A 17,735-nucleotide genomic window follows, 5' to 3' on the forward strand; every position below is an offset into this window, starting at 1 on the left:
GTTAAAAACAGTCATCTGTTGGTTAAAAATAATTAACAAAAGACAACTCTGACTGTCATATAAGTGACATTGGAAGATCAGAAGAATCTGATGGAAAATCAAGATGTACTGCTTCCTATATCCTTTCAGGGTGTTTTGGTGTTTCTGAGGTGGCAGATGATCTAAATGGCAACTAGGGCTTTTCCAAGCACTGCTCTGAGCAGCCAGAACTAGTCTGCTGCGTTCCCTTGGTGGCTGGTGAGGGTCATACATATGCTTTTACAATATGCGTTCCTTCCCCGGTGACAGCCAGCATGCATTACTATGAAACTGAGAGGACCTTTCATCCTGGTTTTAATGTCGTCACTAAGAGCTCTCAATCAGTATCACTGAGGAGGATGTGAAATAGAGGTGGCTTATCTCTTACTTTCAAATATCTTTGGCATTCATTTATTGGAAAAGAGTTAGGTCTAATAATGTAGCTTCAATAATTATTGATTTAAAGAACATGTAAATTCTCTCCTGCAGGTAAGTGATGACATAAGAGAAACCTGCATGTTTCTAGTTAAACTAGATAGATATTAAAACTTCTTTAACAGTTCACTTTGCATATAATTTCATGTTCAAGAACAATATGCAAAGAGCATAAATAGCTGTGATAAAATGATAAATAATAGCTTGTGTTTTAAAAAAAAAAGGCTTTGTCTTACTGAGAATTTGTAACTCCCTTTAATTGTCTGTAACTTGGCTCAATTTGATACAGTTCCCCATTAGTAATAAAGGGATAGTTAAGAATGTTCTACTGTAAAATGTATTCAAGGAAGATTGCCTTGCAGCTGTGTGTGGCTTCAGTAGAACAAACTGTAAATGTTGATAACTGGTCTTTCTACTGTCAGTAGCATTGGATGACTGTTAAAAAAAATCCAGTCTGGATTTTGTTTATATCTTCCTCTATTTCCTGGGAACGCTTTCTGGCAAAGAGAAGGAATGATTTCTGCACAGTCATATTGGCTGGCCTGGATGACCCTTCTTTGCAAGTAATCCTAGATGCACACAAGGAAGTGTGAGTCACGCTCTTAAACCTGATCCAGGTAGAGGGGCTGAACGATGGCCAACAGGCATGTGAAGGCAGCTGCTGCGAGGAGGAGATCACTGCGTGTGGGCTTTCCTTCCCAAATGGTGCCAGTGTCTTGCTGGAACATGTAAAGCTGATGCCCATAGTGACTGGTCTTGCCATGTAGGGCTAGCATCTGGTCTCCAGCTCAAAGATCATTCAGAAGCTGCTCCCGCCCCATGAGAGATGAATTGACAGAAAAAGTGTTATGTGCTGTGGATAACTAGTGAAAGTTCGTCTTTGTGTCTTCCCTCCCCTACTCATGTTAGCACAAAGGCTGGCACCAAAATGTTTGTTGGAATAAATGTAACATGGTGGATTGGATCTGGTTCTGATCCTTGTGCACGAGCCCTGTGGTGGATAACAAATGTGTCACCACACAAAGTCTATAGGAGCACAAGCAGGCCTAGCCCCAGCTTATGTACTGTCTCCAGCTTTCCTCTACTTTCCTTTCTGTTGCTCTGCCTTCCTTTTGCCTTTACTCTTCCCTCTTCCTTTCCCTTACGCCAGCCCCTGTTGAAGTGAATCGGCTCCTTTCCTGCTGTCAGTGCCAGTTCAAAGCATTGGGGAACCAACATGGCCTCTTTCTAAGTTAAGTCTGTTAATTATGTTCTTTTTGTCTGTCTTATCAAGCCCTTGTCTCTGCTACAGCAACTCTGTGTGTGCAGCTCTGCTGGCAGAGCCCTCTCGGGCAGGCTGAGGGAAAGAGGTTTCTGCCAGTGTTTTTTTGCTGTCACAGCAAACATAGGCAAAGCTGAGAAAAACTACCTTCTGTTAACTGATAGAAGTGTTCAGTGAGGGGGATGTGAATGTTTTACACCCTGAACTGGCACAGTTCTCCTGGTACGCACTGTGTCCCTGCCTGTCCTTTATACTATCTTTGTAGTATAAACCAGACCCTATTTTGTCTTTGAGAAAGGACCCATTATCTGCCTTGTATTTGTACAGTGCTTAGCACAATGTAGGCTGCTCCTTAAGTACTTACAAATGCAACCGTGGCTAGCCATTTGCCCTTGCTGAAGGGCTCAGTATGGTTTGTCACTGTCACTCTTATAAGGCAAATACTTAAATTTCTTGATCCATTATGCTCAGTGATGGACTGCTTCTCCTTACGGGATGCTGGCGGAGGCTGAACTGCTTTGTACTTCTATAGTCTTTAAGTATGTAGAAAGTGAGTAAAATATTGTCGGTTCTGAAAAGGAGAAATTTAGATTGGCTTAGCATACTGTATACCAGGCAGGACTGTACAGAGAGAGATACATATGCTTTTTATATACTGCAGATATGTATATTTATTTGTGTGTGTGTATCTGTGGGTACAGACTTTTTTCAGAAGGCCAGATTGCTTTCTGGAGGTTAGCAGTGAGTGGTATGTGTGGGGGCAGGGATGGCGGGGGAAGCAATCTGCAGAGCCCCATGCCTTACCCTGTAGCGTGGGAGAGGACTTCTGCCCTCCCACAGAGCCCCAGCTCTCGCTGCAGCATGCCAGTCTGCCCCAGCACAGAGCTGGTCCCAGGGCTGCTTGCTCCACCCCAGTGTGGCTCGGCGCAGTGCTGTCTCCATGGGCTTGTCAGATGCCCCATGGTGGGAGTCAGGGTGGTGGGTCAGAACCAGGAAGCAGGGCTCGGAGTGCTCCTGGCCCCGCTGGAACTTGGTTCGGATTAGGCTCCCTGATTAGAAGCACAGGTCCAGCCTCAGTGGTCATGTATTGTGGTTCCCAGATTGCCTCTGCACTGCCGCAGCAGCCTCCCCCACTAGGCTCAGTGGTGGGTCCTATAGGCACAGAGATGGGGCTTTACATCTGTTTTCTCACAAGGAGATGGTGGTGATGGTAGCAGCCTGGCCTGGCTCTGAGCTGGCCCGTGTCTGGTGCAGGAGGGCATGTGTAGCTTCTGCCAGCATTGCCCCAGAGCTTTTCCTTGTCTTCTCTTGGGAAGTGGATGTATGGGACCATCCCTTGTGCTGCTATTTTATAAAATTATTTTCCAGCTCCTTTCTAAGCTTAATAAACTTTACGAGTCATACAGCTGTCAGAAGCTGGGATACATAGCTGCTCTGTCTGGAGAAGGAAAGTAAAAGACTTCCTGAAGCACAGCGGGTTGCTATCTGACTGCATCCCAGGAAAGCCGGGCAGCATCCAGCTGCACTGTGCACTGGAGGACAGAGCAGTGATGTTCCTGATTGCAGACCATGTGGCTCAGATAGCAGATCCTGTGTGGAAATGTGTGTCCAGGTGTAAGGAAAATGCATGGGTGGGAGGCGGCAGTGTGAGCAGAGGAGGGTGCAGCGCCTGCACAGTCTCCGCTCCCATTGCGACAGCAGTGCTGTGGGCTGGCTCTGTGCCCTGGTGGGACAGCTGGGGCTGCCTGGGTGGCCGCTGCCACCAGGTGCCTGCATGTCCCTCAGGTGGGCGTGGGAAGCTGGAGGAGCGGGTTTCCAGCCTTCCTGACAGATGTGCTGCAGTGGAGATGGCGATGGGCTTGGCAGGGTGGGTGCTGCAGCCCTTTCATAGCCAACTTCAGTCACCCTGCACCTGTAGAAGTGTTTCCTGTGAACTGACTTCCTTCCCATAGAGAGCATTTTGCTAGACTTCACTAAATACAGAGGCTTTGCATGTGCTGTGTCATTGTTTTGAGGATAGTGGATACTTTAATAAACCAGGAAGGAGTAGCTTAGATTGCAGAAATAATTTAATACTCTTCTGCTGACTCTTTAAACTGACAGCAAGATGTGGTGCTCTGATGGCCAATGAAATGGAAAAACCATTCTCCTGAGAAAGCAAATCTGAATTATTTCCACCATCACAGCAGGGCACACTGTGTAGGGCTGGAATGTTCCATGACCTGTTGAAATGAATGACTGAAAGTAGGAAGTCATTCAGCTTGTTTTCATGCATGTGAAGTGAGGGGATGGGAAATAAAGAAGGCTGTATGCTCTCAGCACCCTTGTTGCGCTGTATTAAATGAGGCATCTTTCTGCTTTTTCAGCAGATCCAAATCCTTTTTTTTTTTTTTTTAAACTTTTGGACCTAAGGCAACAAATTTATTGAGGATATATAGCTATAGCATTCTCAGTTTTGGTGTTGTCAGTCTGTTATACATGTGTGCATTGTTTTAATTATATAACTGTAATTAATTATATAGTTATAAAGGCTTTACTTCTGTAAGGCCTTTGATACTGTCTCCCACAACATCCTTGTCACTAAATTGGCGAGAGATGGGTTTGATGAATGGACTGTTAGATGGATAAGGAATTGGCTGGATGGCTGCATCCAAAGAGTTGCAGTCAACTGCTCAACGTCCAAATGGAGATCAGTAACAAGTGGTGTCCCTCAGGGGTCCGTATTGCGACCCATAGTGTTCAATATCTTCATCAATGACATGCAGTGGGTTTGAGCGCGCCCTCAGCAAGTTTGCAGATGACACCATGCTGAGCGGTGCAGTTGATTCGCAAGAGGGAAAGGGTGCCATCCGGAAAGACCTTGACAGGCTTGAGGAGTGGGCCCATGTGAACCTCATTAAGTTCAGCAAGGCCAAGTACAAGGTCCTGCACTGGCGTCAGGGCAATCCCCAATATCAGTACGGACTGGGAGATGAATGGATTGAGAGCAGCGCTGCGGAGAAGGACTTGGAGATACTGGTGGATGAAAAATCAGACATGAGATGGCAATGTGCACTTGTAGCCCAGAAAGCCACCCATATCCTGGGCTGCATAAAAAGAAGCATGGCCAGCAGGTCGAGGGAGGTGATTCTCCCCCTCTGCTCTGCTCTCGTGAGACCCCACACTTCAATGGCTAACAAGTATTTGCTTTCACAATGAGCGTTTGAGTCATATTGCATCCAGTGAGACCACTGTTAGCGCCTTCTGTCTGCTCTTCTGGACACATGAACAATTTCCTCATGCCCTTACCCAACCTACTTTTAGTATCTTCCGTGTGGTGATGCAAACCAAATTTAAACCAAATTTTGCTGGCATCTGGGGTAATTGCACTGTGGATCGTCTCCTCTTGTTATACACCATAAATTGTACAAGAAGCTTCCCTGCATCTACTCTTAGGTATTCCTGTTCTGCTCCAGCATACTTTAAAGGTTTGGTTAAGTTGCTATGCAGCAGCGAAGCATCTGAATCATCTGTGAAAAGTGCATGCACTAGGAGGAAAGCCTTGTCCCTTACTGTGCTAGAAAGGGTATAGTTGAGCTCAGGAAGTGGCGATATGTAATGGCAGAATGTTATCGAATGCTGGTATTTCACAAATACTCCTATTTGGTATTGGTCTGACGGGTATATAGCTTTCTACACCCTTTACCCAAGTATGTGTCAATGTGTATATACACATTTTTAAGCATGACTTGTGAAAGTAATGGGAGAACAAATTTTTCAGAAAAATTCATTGCAAAACTAATTTAATATCAGACACTGGGGCAGGCTAGCATCTGTGTAGTTTAAGAAGTGACCTTAGTTATACGATCATTCTTGCCACTGTTTAGCTGGTTGATACTATGAGTTACATTTAGGTATGTTTCTGTTCAGGAGATGAAAACGTGGCTCTGCAGCTATTCAACTCAGATTTCTTGTGAATAGTTTTAGTAGTATCAAATCTAATTAAGGTGGACATTTAAGAAAAACCCTTATGAATTTTGGGGGAAAACAGATATTTGCCAGAAAATGGGGTTCAGTGGGCAGTTCAGCGCGCTCTTTCTCATTTGTTAGCCAGCATTTGGCAATTACTAGCGGCTGTCAGGGCAGGAGGAGGTAAGTGAAGGTAGAGGAGATCTATGTCGGCTAATTCATGTCATGTAAGATGGGCTTTTGACAGCCTTCTTTCTGAAGAGCAATTTTATAAAGCCAAGGTGATAGAAAAAGGCAGTATTAGAGTTTTATGTACTTTTTAGGAAATATTTTTCTTCTCAGATTGGCACTTCAAAGGGTCACTGAAAGCAGTAGCTTAACTGATCTCCTGGCAGCCAGCAGATGAATATTACAAAGCAAATGCACTTAGCTGCTGGCTGCCTGTGTCTTCTCCCCCTGCCCTGTAACACTTTCCCATGTTAACTTTCTTAGGGTCCAAGAAGAAGTAAGAGTAAAAGGGAGTGTGGAGATGGTTAACATCGTTCTGCTGTCATGTACCACCATTCTTGTACAGGGTCCCTCCACCCCCAAAGAAAATGAATATTAGAAATGTATGATTTAGAATAGCTCTTAGTTTCACATTTTGCTTCTTGTTCCAGGGTAGAGAAAATGATTAATTTGTTTCAATATATATTACACCTTTTGATCTACTAATCTGTGTAGACGAGTGGCAGCTCCTTACAAAGGGCTCAATTGCAAATCCTTTTTGGCTTTTTCTTTTTTTAAATCTGAGAGAATGTGTCCCAATAGCTTCTTTCTGAAAAGCCCCAGTTTATTCCTCCTTTAGATGCAGCCAGACCAAAGCATTCTTTCTCAAATGACTCCTCAAACTTGCCAAGTTTTGTTCTTTGCCATCTTTGCATGTTAACACATCTACCCTAATGTGAGCCAGGATGTGCTTATTAAGTTTCTTGGTACTAGCCTGCTGATACACAGAGCCATAGAGATGGGGAGAAAAAAAAAGCTGAAGGGAAGGATGCCTTCCTGATCACTGTCACAGCACCCTAGCTTCTATTTACTACATTTAGTACTAAATAAGAATCAAGTGAAAGATAAAAAGGAAAAAGTGCCTTTTTCAGGGAGGCTTTACTTAACACTAATTTTATTACTGCTTTCGTTTTTTCTGCAGAGTGGGAAGCCCCCAGTTAAGGACATGTTTACAGATCTGAAAGATGGAAGGAAGCTTTTGGACCTTTTGGAGGGTCTGACAGGGAAACCTCTGGTAAGAGAAATGTGTATGAGTCATATTCCCATTTATTTAAAAAAAAAAAAAAACCAAAATAAACAAAACACACAAACCCCAAACTGTGGCGTGTGATTTTTTTATTTTAATTTATTTAAAACCCAGTTTTGCTTGTAATATGTACTTGCTTTCTACAGTTCCAGTGAAATTCCCATGAACTCAACTCATGGGATTACAGGGTCAGGCTGAAGTTAGCTGTGTAACCCTTTCTTGAGGTTTGCTAAACACATTGTTTAGCAAAGCATATAAAGCCAGTGGTGTTACTCATATAGTGTATATCGTTAATAGAGATCTTTTAAAGGTCTGCTTCTGGATGATCTGGAAGAGCAGCCTTTAGCTGGATACCTGTGGACTTTTTCAAATAAGCTCATGAAAGATCCTTTAAAAAAAGAGAAAAAGAAAGAAAAAAATGATAACAGCTAGTAGGCAATACAAAAATCTGCATCTCCATTGAAAAATTCTTTATGATCTACCAATAGGAAAGGGCTAAAAACTACTCAATTTTTGTTTGGGAAAGCATGTGTGGGGCTGAAAACTCTTCCTCTGCTAACATCGATGCCTCTTCAGAAAGATACATGAGGCATGGTGAAACCTGTGTCATCCCTTGGGATTAAATTCTTAATTTCACTGTTTATAATAAATCTCAGAGTTGTTTATTGACCGTATGGGGAACCTTCAGCCATTTGTAATTTCACCTTGCAAGTTTGCCTGGTTTTTTAAGCAAATGCATTTCACTAGTACTTCTAATGATTTGTGGTCTGATTTGAAGTATATTGACGACAGTATAAGTGTTTTGGTTTCTAATTTTGTTGATTACTGTGTTCCAAGTTCAGCTCCATGCTCTTGCAGTATGATCGTGTTCTGCCACAGGAGTTAAATTGCAGTGATTAAAAGCAAATGGAGTGGCAGGTATTGTCAAGAGTTGCAGTGGTTCCCACCCCCCTGATATTAAAAGGAAGGGAAAGTTAGGAAGTGTAACTTCTTCCCAGTATGCAAAGATTTAGCAGGCTTTTGGTGCCAGAAAAACAAATTGCTGCTTGTTCCATCTTGGGAGCCAAAAAATTTCAACTACTCTGGCAAACGTTCAAAACCCTCACATTTTCCCTGGGAACTCCCACTTTGCTGTTGTATTGCCAGTTTATAATTCTGCAGATGCTGGGAATAAAAATTCTGGACTTGCCGAAGATGAACTGAAATACATTTTGAATCCAAGGCTTGTCCTGTGCTTTGAATTGAGGAATATTGTTCTGACCAGTTTTCATTTTGATGTTTATTTCGAAATTGTTGTGGATGAGCTTGTTTGGTTTTTGTTTCTATTTAAAAAAAAAAATCTGGAGAAAATTAAGACAAATTTTCTATTGTTTGCACTATCATTTATTTTGTTTGATCTGCCAAGTTAATTCTGATGTGAACAGATTGTAACTTTTTCTTTTCAGCCTAAAGAACGAGGTTCCACACGAGTACATGCCTTAAATAACGTCAACCGAGTACTGCAAGTCTTGCATCAGAACAATGTGAGCATGTTTTTCCACAATTTTTTGATAGACTCTTTGAACTCATTTACACACAGGAATAAATTAAAATGCAGAGAATGAAGATTTTTGGTACCTAAAATGAGAATTCAGCGAGATGGGTAAACTGTTCTCAGTTTTCCGTATCTGATGTAGAATCTTGGTGTCTGGCAATTTTGTGAAATCTTAAAATGCTAACTTAATAATGGTATTACTAAACTGTGTTGTGTTGAAGTGTTCAGCTCCAAAACCAAAGCAGACTTAAAACTCTGCTATGCATAGCTCGTGAACCTGGCAGGTCAAAGAGCTAATTTCCAGTGAAGATGTGCAACTTGTGAAAAAAATCTGTGAGGGTATGATGGCTTTTGTGTGTCTGTTTTTCATGTCCTGCTCTCAAAATGCAGGAGGATCTTTCCGTTGACATCTGTCAGCTCTGTCAGATCTGTACTGACTGCTCCTAATTTGGAGCTTTGGTAACTCATCAGAAGAACAAACAAAGCTCAATCCTTCCTTAAGAAAAATGAGAATAATAGTTTGTTTTATTTTGTTCTTATGTTTTTACTGCCTGGAAGCCAGTAGTGCTGTAGTAAAGTGATTTTTATTTCCCCCCTGAAGAACAATTCCTGATAAGTGTACTCTCTATAGTTAGAATTTCTATTTGCAAATGTCAGGGCACTAAAATAACTTAATAAGAACATTCTGGCAATAAAATACATCTAATGCAAAAAGGCACTGACATATTTATGTAAACTGCTGATTGAAGAGTGATACAAACATGCTGTATAATACTGCAATTTCCCCTCTGTGTTGGTGGACTAGTGTCATATTTCTAGGAAGTAGCCAAAGTTAGTGGTGGGTTGTTTGGTTTTTTTCTTCTTTGAGGTACTGTAAATATTGATTAATTTTTTTCTAAGGATAAGTAATGAGTCTTGCCAGCTTGAAATTGATTTATTTTATGAAGATAATAAATGAAATAATATTGAATTACAATAATTAATTAGTTCTTCCTTAAGCTGGCAGGATCTGGGTTTCTAGAAGTAAACAGATGGTGTTAGTTAGCTGAAGGTTGTTAGGGTCATGTACATGATTTATACCTACTGCTTAACTTCACTAGAAACTATGTGTATGTTAAGATGAAGGGAAAAGGCATCCACTGAGAAGCGGTTGTGTTCTGTTGCCTGAGAGTTTGTGGGCTATACAACATTCATAACTTGTGAAATAATTTATAAAAGTATTTAAATATATATTGCAAGGATCAGACAAGCGTAAGGTTCAAGTGATCCTGTGAACCTTGTCCATCTGATGAGCATTACGATTCTATGTAATGAATATCAACTTTTTTGATTTGTGGACTAAGTTTTTAAAAATAATAAATAATCCACTGGAAATCATTCCATATAGCTAATATCAGTCTACTGTCAGTAGTACTGACTGTCTGCTGTCAGCTTTCTTTTATTGATTATCTTTGCTTTAGTCTTGGTAGTCCACTCACCATCCTAGTGGATTTCTGGCTGCATCCTGCAAAGCATTGGTTTAGTTCAGAATCATTAAAATACAAAAACGGGCATGCGGAGTATTTTCTTTTATGTATGGTGTAGATAGCAAGAAGAAGGCATTATTATTATTATTAATGTCCAGTTAAAAAATGTGAAGTGTTTTTTTGTTACCCATTCTCAGGAGTGTTTCTTTTCTATTACAGGTGAAAAAAGCTATTGCAATGTAATTGTTTTATTTTTGTGCCCTTGACCTTTAGTCTTGCTTTCTGCTCCTTGTGTTCTAGAGTGCTTTCCACTGAGTTGTTTAATGATCGGCACTGGTGATTCTTTTGGCCTGTTTTTGCCTGTTTAATTTACAGTTATCTTAAAGTATATGTCTGGTATTTGCAAAGAATATTGCAGTAGGATTCTGCTCCAGCTGCTGTAAAAATTGGGAGAGGACAACCCACAAATCAACAAGCTTCCTTAGTACTTTGAAGTGTAATTTGTGGTTCCATGTTAATCTCGCAACACAGTTTTGATTTGATTCTCCTAACCAAGAGACCTATGGGGAACTGAAAGTTGTCAAGATGATATCTGAAAGCAATGCGGTTACAAGTACATTTTGCAGAATTGAAGCAGTTCGTGATTTTGTGATAAGAGGAAAAATATTCATGGAATACCATTATATTCTTATACGTCAGCAATGTCCTCTAAAACAAATAGACCTCCTTGTCTATTTTGTCATTCAAGGCTACATCCACTGAGAGCCCGAGCATGGGCTCGGTTACTGTCCTGTGATTGTCCATATTGTTTAATTGCTGGTCAGCTCCTTGGTGAAGGTTTTGTCTCTATGACCAGTTCTGATCCCAAGCAATGCCTGGATACACTAACCCCAAAAACTGTAAGCTGGGAGGTGTTTCTGGTAGGCACTGTGGATAACACTACTTTGTTTTGCAGCAGGGGGGACAAAGGGAGAAAAAAGCTTCACCGTGGAGGTGAAATGCACTGTGCCACTTGCCCCTGGGGCTGGAGGATGCTCCTGGCTCAGGTTGTTTACGAGAACAAAGCCCCACCATCTGCCCTGTGTGGGAGTGTGTTGCAGCATCTGCTACACGTGTACATACACCCAGGGAGGTATCTGCCTCAGGCAGCTGTTCCTAGCCCAATTTCCATAGGCATGGTGGTGACTAATGCAGTACGCTGCTGTTGGTTCCCTCCAAAAGGTGGTTCAGAGTTAGTGCCACTTTCTCTGCGTGACTGAATGGACACTTGATGCCCCAATTCAGTTCAGACTCTGAAGTAGCACCGAGTGAGTATCTGATAGAGTGCTCTAAGCTTCGCTTCTCCTGAGGGCTGACTACTTGATGCAGGAGCGGGTAACCTTTCCTGCCCTCTTCCTTACTAAAGTAATCTCCCTGTCTGTCTTTCCATGTCTTTATCTTTTTAATGATCTTGATTAGAGTGTCACTGAGTCTATATGGAGTCCTAGGCATATAGGAAACTTGAAAATTCTATTTTTTCCCTTGAGCTTTTGGTCTCCTTGTATAAACTGGTCCCATTTGGATACTAGTTCATGCAAAGGACAAACCTATTCTTAGTTACAGAATTTTCACGGTTCTGTAATATCTCTGTGTCTAGGAGCAGGACTGCTTAACTTTTTTTTTTAAATATCAGATCCTTCATGTTTGCATTTCTGTTGGTCAGTTTTGACTGCCAGTATGCATCTGTATATTAGAGGATAGGATAAAACTCTTCCAGTGGAGTATCATCTTTGGTGCTATCTTTTGTCATGTTTAAGGAGTTGTCATGACAAATTCAGATAGACAGTACTCTGTCATCTCCGGTTCTCCAAGTACTTTTTATTTCAGAGCACTTGATAATATGTGGCTGGACAGCCAGCAATATGGGGTGGGGTTGCTACTTGAAGCTGTGATAAGTGTTTAATATAGAGTTGATCCTACCTCTCCAGGTGGAGTTAGTGAATATTGGAGGAACTGACATCGTTGATGGAAATCACAAGCTGACGCTGGGGCTGCTGTGGAGCATTATCTTGCACTGGCAGGTGAGAGGCTGCCGTGAGATCTTTTCCTTTCCAGGAATTGTGTGCATCGATCTGCTGGGATTCTCACAAACCTTCCCGGGGTTTTGGTGGCGGAAAAAACTGCTTCTATTTTGGGCTGGTAAATAAAGGCAGGCCAGTGTTTGGTTTCTGACCTCTGTCTATTGGCTGCCTCCTGTGATACGTATTCTTGTATGTGCTCAGTTGTACCCAGCCTCTCAGTTCAGTTCCCGGTGGTGTTAATTGCAGAGAGGCTTTTCAGGCTGAAGCACTGTACTTATATTCCTTCCTCAAGACTTTTATGCACTTCTGTGTTGGGCTTGCGTTTTATATGCTGCTCTGTAAGTTTGTTTCTCGGTCTCATAGATTGAATTGTTCCTGGTTTAACCAGGTACCTGAGAGAATCACTGAGTTTGCTTGGAGGGACTTTGGTGGATGCTTGCGCATAGTACCCGGACAGCAAAGTACTTGTGTGGGTTGAGCAGATATACTTGCAGAAAACCTCTGCAAGCTGTATTTTTGGGGTTTGCTCACTGGTGGAACCCCAGCACAAGACAGTGAGAAATATTATAACCCACGCTTAGTGTGGGCAGGACTGAGAGGGGGGAGGATCATAACGTAAGAGTAATGTGTCACTAATAAGTGACTTGGAGCATTATTGGTTCTTGTAATTAGTAGAGTGCAAAGATGGCCTGAAGACTCCTATTCATGTAAGGAGTTAGAGCCTGATTCATAGCTTTTCATGGGAAAGGCCCTTTCCCAATTCGTGAAATAGCTTGGTTCAAAGGTTTTGTAAGCAGGAAAAGTGGAGAACATGTCTGTAAGGTTGCTGCTGTCTTGCAGGTGAAGGATGTCATGAAGAACATCATGTCAGATTTGCAGCAGACCAACAGTGAGAAGATCCTGCTGAGCTGGGTTCGGCAGTCCACGAGACCTTACAGTCAAGTCAATGTTCTGAACTTCACCACAAGCTGGGCAGATGGACTCGCCTTTAATGCTGTCATCCACAGACACAAGTAAGTAGCAAATGTTAGCTTATCTTAGACCTGATGAAGTAAGCAGCCTTTTTCCTATGTCTTCACACTTGAGCGTTTGACAGCTTCTAGCCTGTTTTGGTGATTCATTGTTGGGTTTTTTTGTTGTTGTTGTGGTAACAATAACAGTGGAGGGATATTGCCAGAGCCTTGCAAAGGATGGAGCCAAGGCAGCAGTGTAGCGCTCTCAGTTCTTGCACATGCATGCACACTTGCTAATTGAAGTGGATTTACATCCCACTTAGTATGCATTATACAGCGAATATGCTGAATGGGTTTCTGCGGGGTGGGGGTGGGGTTTGACCACTTCCTTCCTCCTACTCTACCTCCCCTGCAAAGGGAAACATTTCTGCAATCCAAGTTTGCCATATCACTTTAGTGTCAAGATACAGAAGCTTCAAAATGAAGGAATAAGAAAGACAGGCTCTGTAGCTTTTCTTAGTTTGAATGTATGTTGCTTGAAGGTCAATGTATGCAGTTCTTTCAGGAGAACTGTTGAGCAGAAGAATCAAAGGGTAATAGAATACTTCAGGTATCTGTAGCATATTCATTAGTTTGTTCATTATACTTTATAAGGAATGTTGTTAAAGCTTCTTTGCACAGGTCTTTTGTGTTCTTTCTGATTTTTGGAGAATTCCTTGGTAGTCTAAAGAAATCATCATTACAGAATCCTATCCTATGAAACTTACATACCAGTTCTTTCTCTCTCTCTTTGTTTTTAAATAGTCCTTGGGGTCTGCTTCTGGGCAATCCATTCTAATCCAGCATACTTTAAATGAAGTAAGCTCATTGCTTTGCAAGGGCTGACTGTTCTTAACCATAAATAACTGTTTTAACATGGTAATGGTATGATAATATCTAGAATTTAACCACATCTCCTGGCCACCAGGTATCTGGCAAAGCACATGTTTACAAACACCCAGAATATTTATACCCAGTAGATACAAAGTGTTCACAAAAGCATATGTTCACTTTGAGCCTGCTGTTCTCTGCTCTTAAGTGCCCATTCAGCCTGTGCTGACTGAAATAACAGGCTCTGTCACAGGCTTGCTGGCTTCAGGAAGGATCTGCCCTGACACACCTGTGTGCCTTGTAGACCAGAGCTGGCTTGTGTTCAGCCTGCATGGATGCATGGGGAGTGCCTGCGCCACACTGAGGGCTCTTGAAAGTTTGGAAGGACTCTTCTGCAAAGGCAGAGCAATAATAGCAAAGGTCTCTGGAGTTTATCAGAAGTATTGCCAAGTCCCTTCTCCGGATGATGTGAGCTGTACTGGTGGTTTTCATACCAGCATAATTGCCTGTAGTGGCATAGCTCTGCTGCTGAATGTGTGAAGCTTTGATGGAGAGGGTGCCAGCTTTAGACACAAGTGAGACCTAGGTGACCTGAGGGAAGCAGGAGGAGAGAGGTAGCAAAATTGGCTTCAGGCTGTTGTTCTTATGCGTTGTGACTGCGCGCTTCGGCTTTGCGGGATCTGGTGTCTGTAAGCCCTGCCCTTTTCAGAGCACTGTTAACTAGCAAAAGCCTCTACTGAAAAGTTTAACTGAGTAACTGTGCTTTCCTCTGGCTTCCTAAAATTTCTCAGTTACCCGGCTCTGCTGATCTCTGAGCCTTTTATGCCCTCTTCCTGGGAGCCTGGCAGCTGCCAGTGCATCAGAACTCAGCTTTGCTGTCCCTGGGCACCAGTCCTTTACCCAGGGAAGTACCATTTTCCCTGCACTATTGAGAGATCTTGAGCTGGGTTTAAATTTAGGTTGGCTTTGAAAGAGAAACTTTAAAAGGCACTTGCAAGGAACAAGGGAATTGGGGCAGGTTGCAAAAGTGGTAGGACAACAAAGCTATTTAGCTTACCCAGATGGTAGTGCTTCCCTGCCTAAGGGGCGTTTTCAATATTGCTTTTTTAATTTAGCTTAATATGACACTTAATATAGGAGAATTTTTGTGGATCCCATTAAGAGGTTTAGTAGCTCGCTTTTCTCTGTATGTATCAACAGTTGTTAGCAGTGCTACCTCTTGGCTATAATATCTAGTAACTTTGTAACACTTGCAGTACTTAATAAAATTATATGAGGTAATGGGACGTTTAAGACTTCACTGTGCTGGTCTCTTTCATTTCCTACTATTAGCTTATTTCCTCTTTAAATTGAATTCTGCTCTTTGGTACAATTTTCTTGCTCATAGGTAAATACCTAGATTGTATTTTATTAAAATTTGTGTTATCACAGCAGTGTGCAGGTAGTGCATATACAATATACTTATTGCAATGTGTTTTTCAAAGTAAGAGTCTCTGCTAAAGCTTTATGTGAATCTATGTGGTTATCCTTGCTGCTTCTTGCATGGAGGTACAGTATTCCATTAGCTTCTATCAGGATCTTTGCATATCTCTGTTCCCCGCTCAGCCCACCTTCCTCTGGCTTTTTGCTTCTCAGACCCTGCTGGCTTATGGCCTTCCTGTTTCACAAAGTGTAATGAATGGACAGATGTTAAAAGGATACTGTCAGGTCAATTTACAACTGAATTAAGTAGTAAAAGAATTAAAGGCAAGCCCATCTCTTCCCCCCCAAGTTCTATAAAGCACAGAATCAATAGCAGTGTTCTAATGAGAAGCTATTACATTTCCATTCCCCACTATTACAGGGGAATGGAAAGTATTTTAATGGCTCTGCAGTCTTACAGCTGTGCTGCTGCAGCACTAGTAGTAGCACTAGGCTACTACCCTGTTGGTGTAGGTACCACTAGGAGGGAGCCCTGTTTGCTGACCCCGCTTCCTGCTCCGTGCTCAGCTCTTTCCCCTTGAGACCTGCCGGTATGTTTTGGGTGCATAGCTGGACTGGAGATTCGGTTTAGTTAATGCTGATGTGAGATGAAGACTGCTGGCACTGTAAATCAATCAGCTCCTTGGTCTGATTTGCATCGTGACTCTCATGAGCACTTGCAATGTGGTGGTTTTTTGTAGTTGTTTTTTTTTTAAATGGGGGGAAAACTGCTTGCTCACTCTGCCCCACGGCTGGGGTGGAGACCGCTGCTGCTCCTGGCTGTGAAGGTCTGGGGTGGTCACTGAGCCACATCACAAGTTTGGAATGAGGCTCTCCAGGAACGGAGTGACTCTTGATTACCCGGCAGAGCCCGATGCAGAAAGCACGTAGTAACAGTTATGCTGTGAAAGAAACAGTTGAAGAAAACTGGTTCTGGAATAAATTTTAAACAGAGTTTATTTTCTTGTTAGTAGTATTTTGTCTCCTGTTGCAGTCAATGAGTATGTATATAGAATACATAGAATGTAAGGTGGATGTTGCTGTGGACATGCAGTCAGTTAATTGATTTGTGATTGCCAGATTCTCACTAATAAAAAGAAAGCACATATTTGTATTTATGCATTTGTGTATATGCACTTATGTTTATATTTTATGTATATGTTTATATTACTTAGGTAGCTACCTTCATATCTATAAGTTCATATTCTGCATGGTATGGAATTCTTTCTTCAGATAAAATTTACTGCTTTCTTTCCTGCTTTGTTTTTACTTTTAGACCTGAGCTTTTCAGCTGGGATAAAGTTATAAAGATGTCCCCAGTTGAGAGACTGGAACATGCTTTCAGCATAGCCAAGAGCCACTTGGGAATTGAGAAACTGTTGGATCCTGAAGGTGGGATATAGTTATTTTACTTGACTACAAGCTTTTTTGAGCTATCTTGAAAGAAATTTCTTCTATTGACGTTTACTGTGAATACAAATTCCAGCACTTTTGTGCAGTGATATTTTGTTTCAAGCCCCATATTTAAATTTGGGTTTAAAAGAATGTAATTTGTAGGGTAAGGGTATGTGTGTGCATGCATATGCTTTGGCTTCTTGAATGTTAAGGTTCAGATTGACTTACCATTCAGAGACAGTATACAGAAGGTGAAGTTGGTACCCTGGCTTTGTTTTATTTTAGGTAGGAGTTCTACTGCAAGGGTCTGTGCTTTTCAGCTGAAGTAGAGCTTTATGTAGAATGGGATAGGTTAAGAGCTCATGATTTTTTGTTCTTTATCTATACACTGAGTAGCAGTAGCTGCCAGTGCTGTGAGTACTTACTGTGTAGGAGTGCTTACCAGGAAACTTTTATGGCTCCTTTTTAAAGTCCTGAGCTGTCGTTCTGCTTTGAAGTGAGCCTCCAAAGATTCATTCTGTAAGACAAGCTCTCAAACTTTATAGATTCAAGCACCACCTTCTTAAAAAAAAAAAAAAAAAAAAAAAGTTAACTGAATGGGTAGCACTCATAAATGGAGAGATAAGTGAACCTGAGTCGGTGAAACTCTTTTCCATATGAAAAGTAAGAAAATGAACTAACCAGTGCTGGGAGTGGGGATAGACCCTAAATGGAAATGTTTGTTTATGCAGGATACTGTCCCTGAACTGCATTTCTGCTTGGAGATGTTCCAGAATAATTTTCCCCAAACAGTTTTTATTCCTTGGTAACTTCAGGTTTGGGCTCTTACTTCAAAAAGATCATGCCTTTTAATGTGAATTCACTTCCAAATGTAGAAGATTTATTTTTTTTAAATTTCTTCTCCTTCATACAGCTTTCAACATGTCAAACCTGGCCTTTTAACTTAAAGCTTACGAAAGGCTACTTAACAGGAGAACCTGTGATTTACACCATATGTAAAGTCTTAACTGTATTCTAAGTAATGATTTAGAAAAGCAGCT

At 41.7% G+C, this 17,735-nt stretch overlaps 1 protein-coding gene across 2 annotated transcripts in view; it reads left to right on the forward strand.

The window, feature by feature from the left end:
• The window catches only part of UTRN (utrophin), a 394,556-nt gene that overhangs the window by 67,902 nt on the left and 308,919 nt on the right, over positions 1–17,735 (forward strand). For both annotated transcript variants that reach the window (XM_050894491.1, XM_050894492.1), the window contains exons 3-7: positions 6,852–6,944; positions 8,402–8,479; positions 11,924–12,016; positions 12,857–13,029; positions 16,577–16,692. In XM_050894491.1, the coding sequence (XP_050750448.1) occupies positions 6,852–6,944; positions 8,402–8,479; positions 11,924–12,016; positions 12,857–13,029; positions 16,577–16,692 (553 nt within the window). The remainder of the gene's footprint in view (positions 1–6,851; positions 6,945–8,401; positions 8,480–11,923; positions 12,017–12,856; positions 13,030–16,576; positions 16,693–17,735) is intronic.

This window comes from Gymnogyps californianus, chromosome 3, assembly GCF_018139145.2.
Source record: "Gymnogyps californianus isolate 813 chromosome 3, ASM1813914v2, whole genome shotgun sequence".
Classification (NCBI taxonomy): domain Eukaryota; kingdom Metazoa; phylum Chordata; class Aves; order Accipitriformes; family Cathartidae; genus Gymnogyps; species Gymnogyps californianus.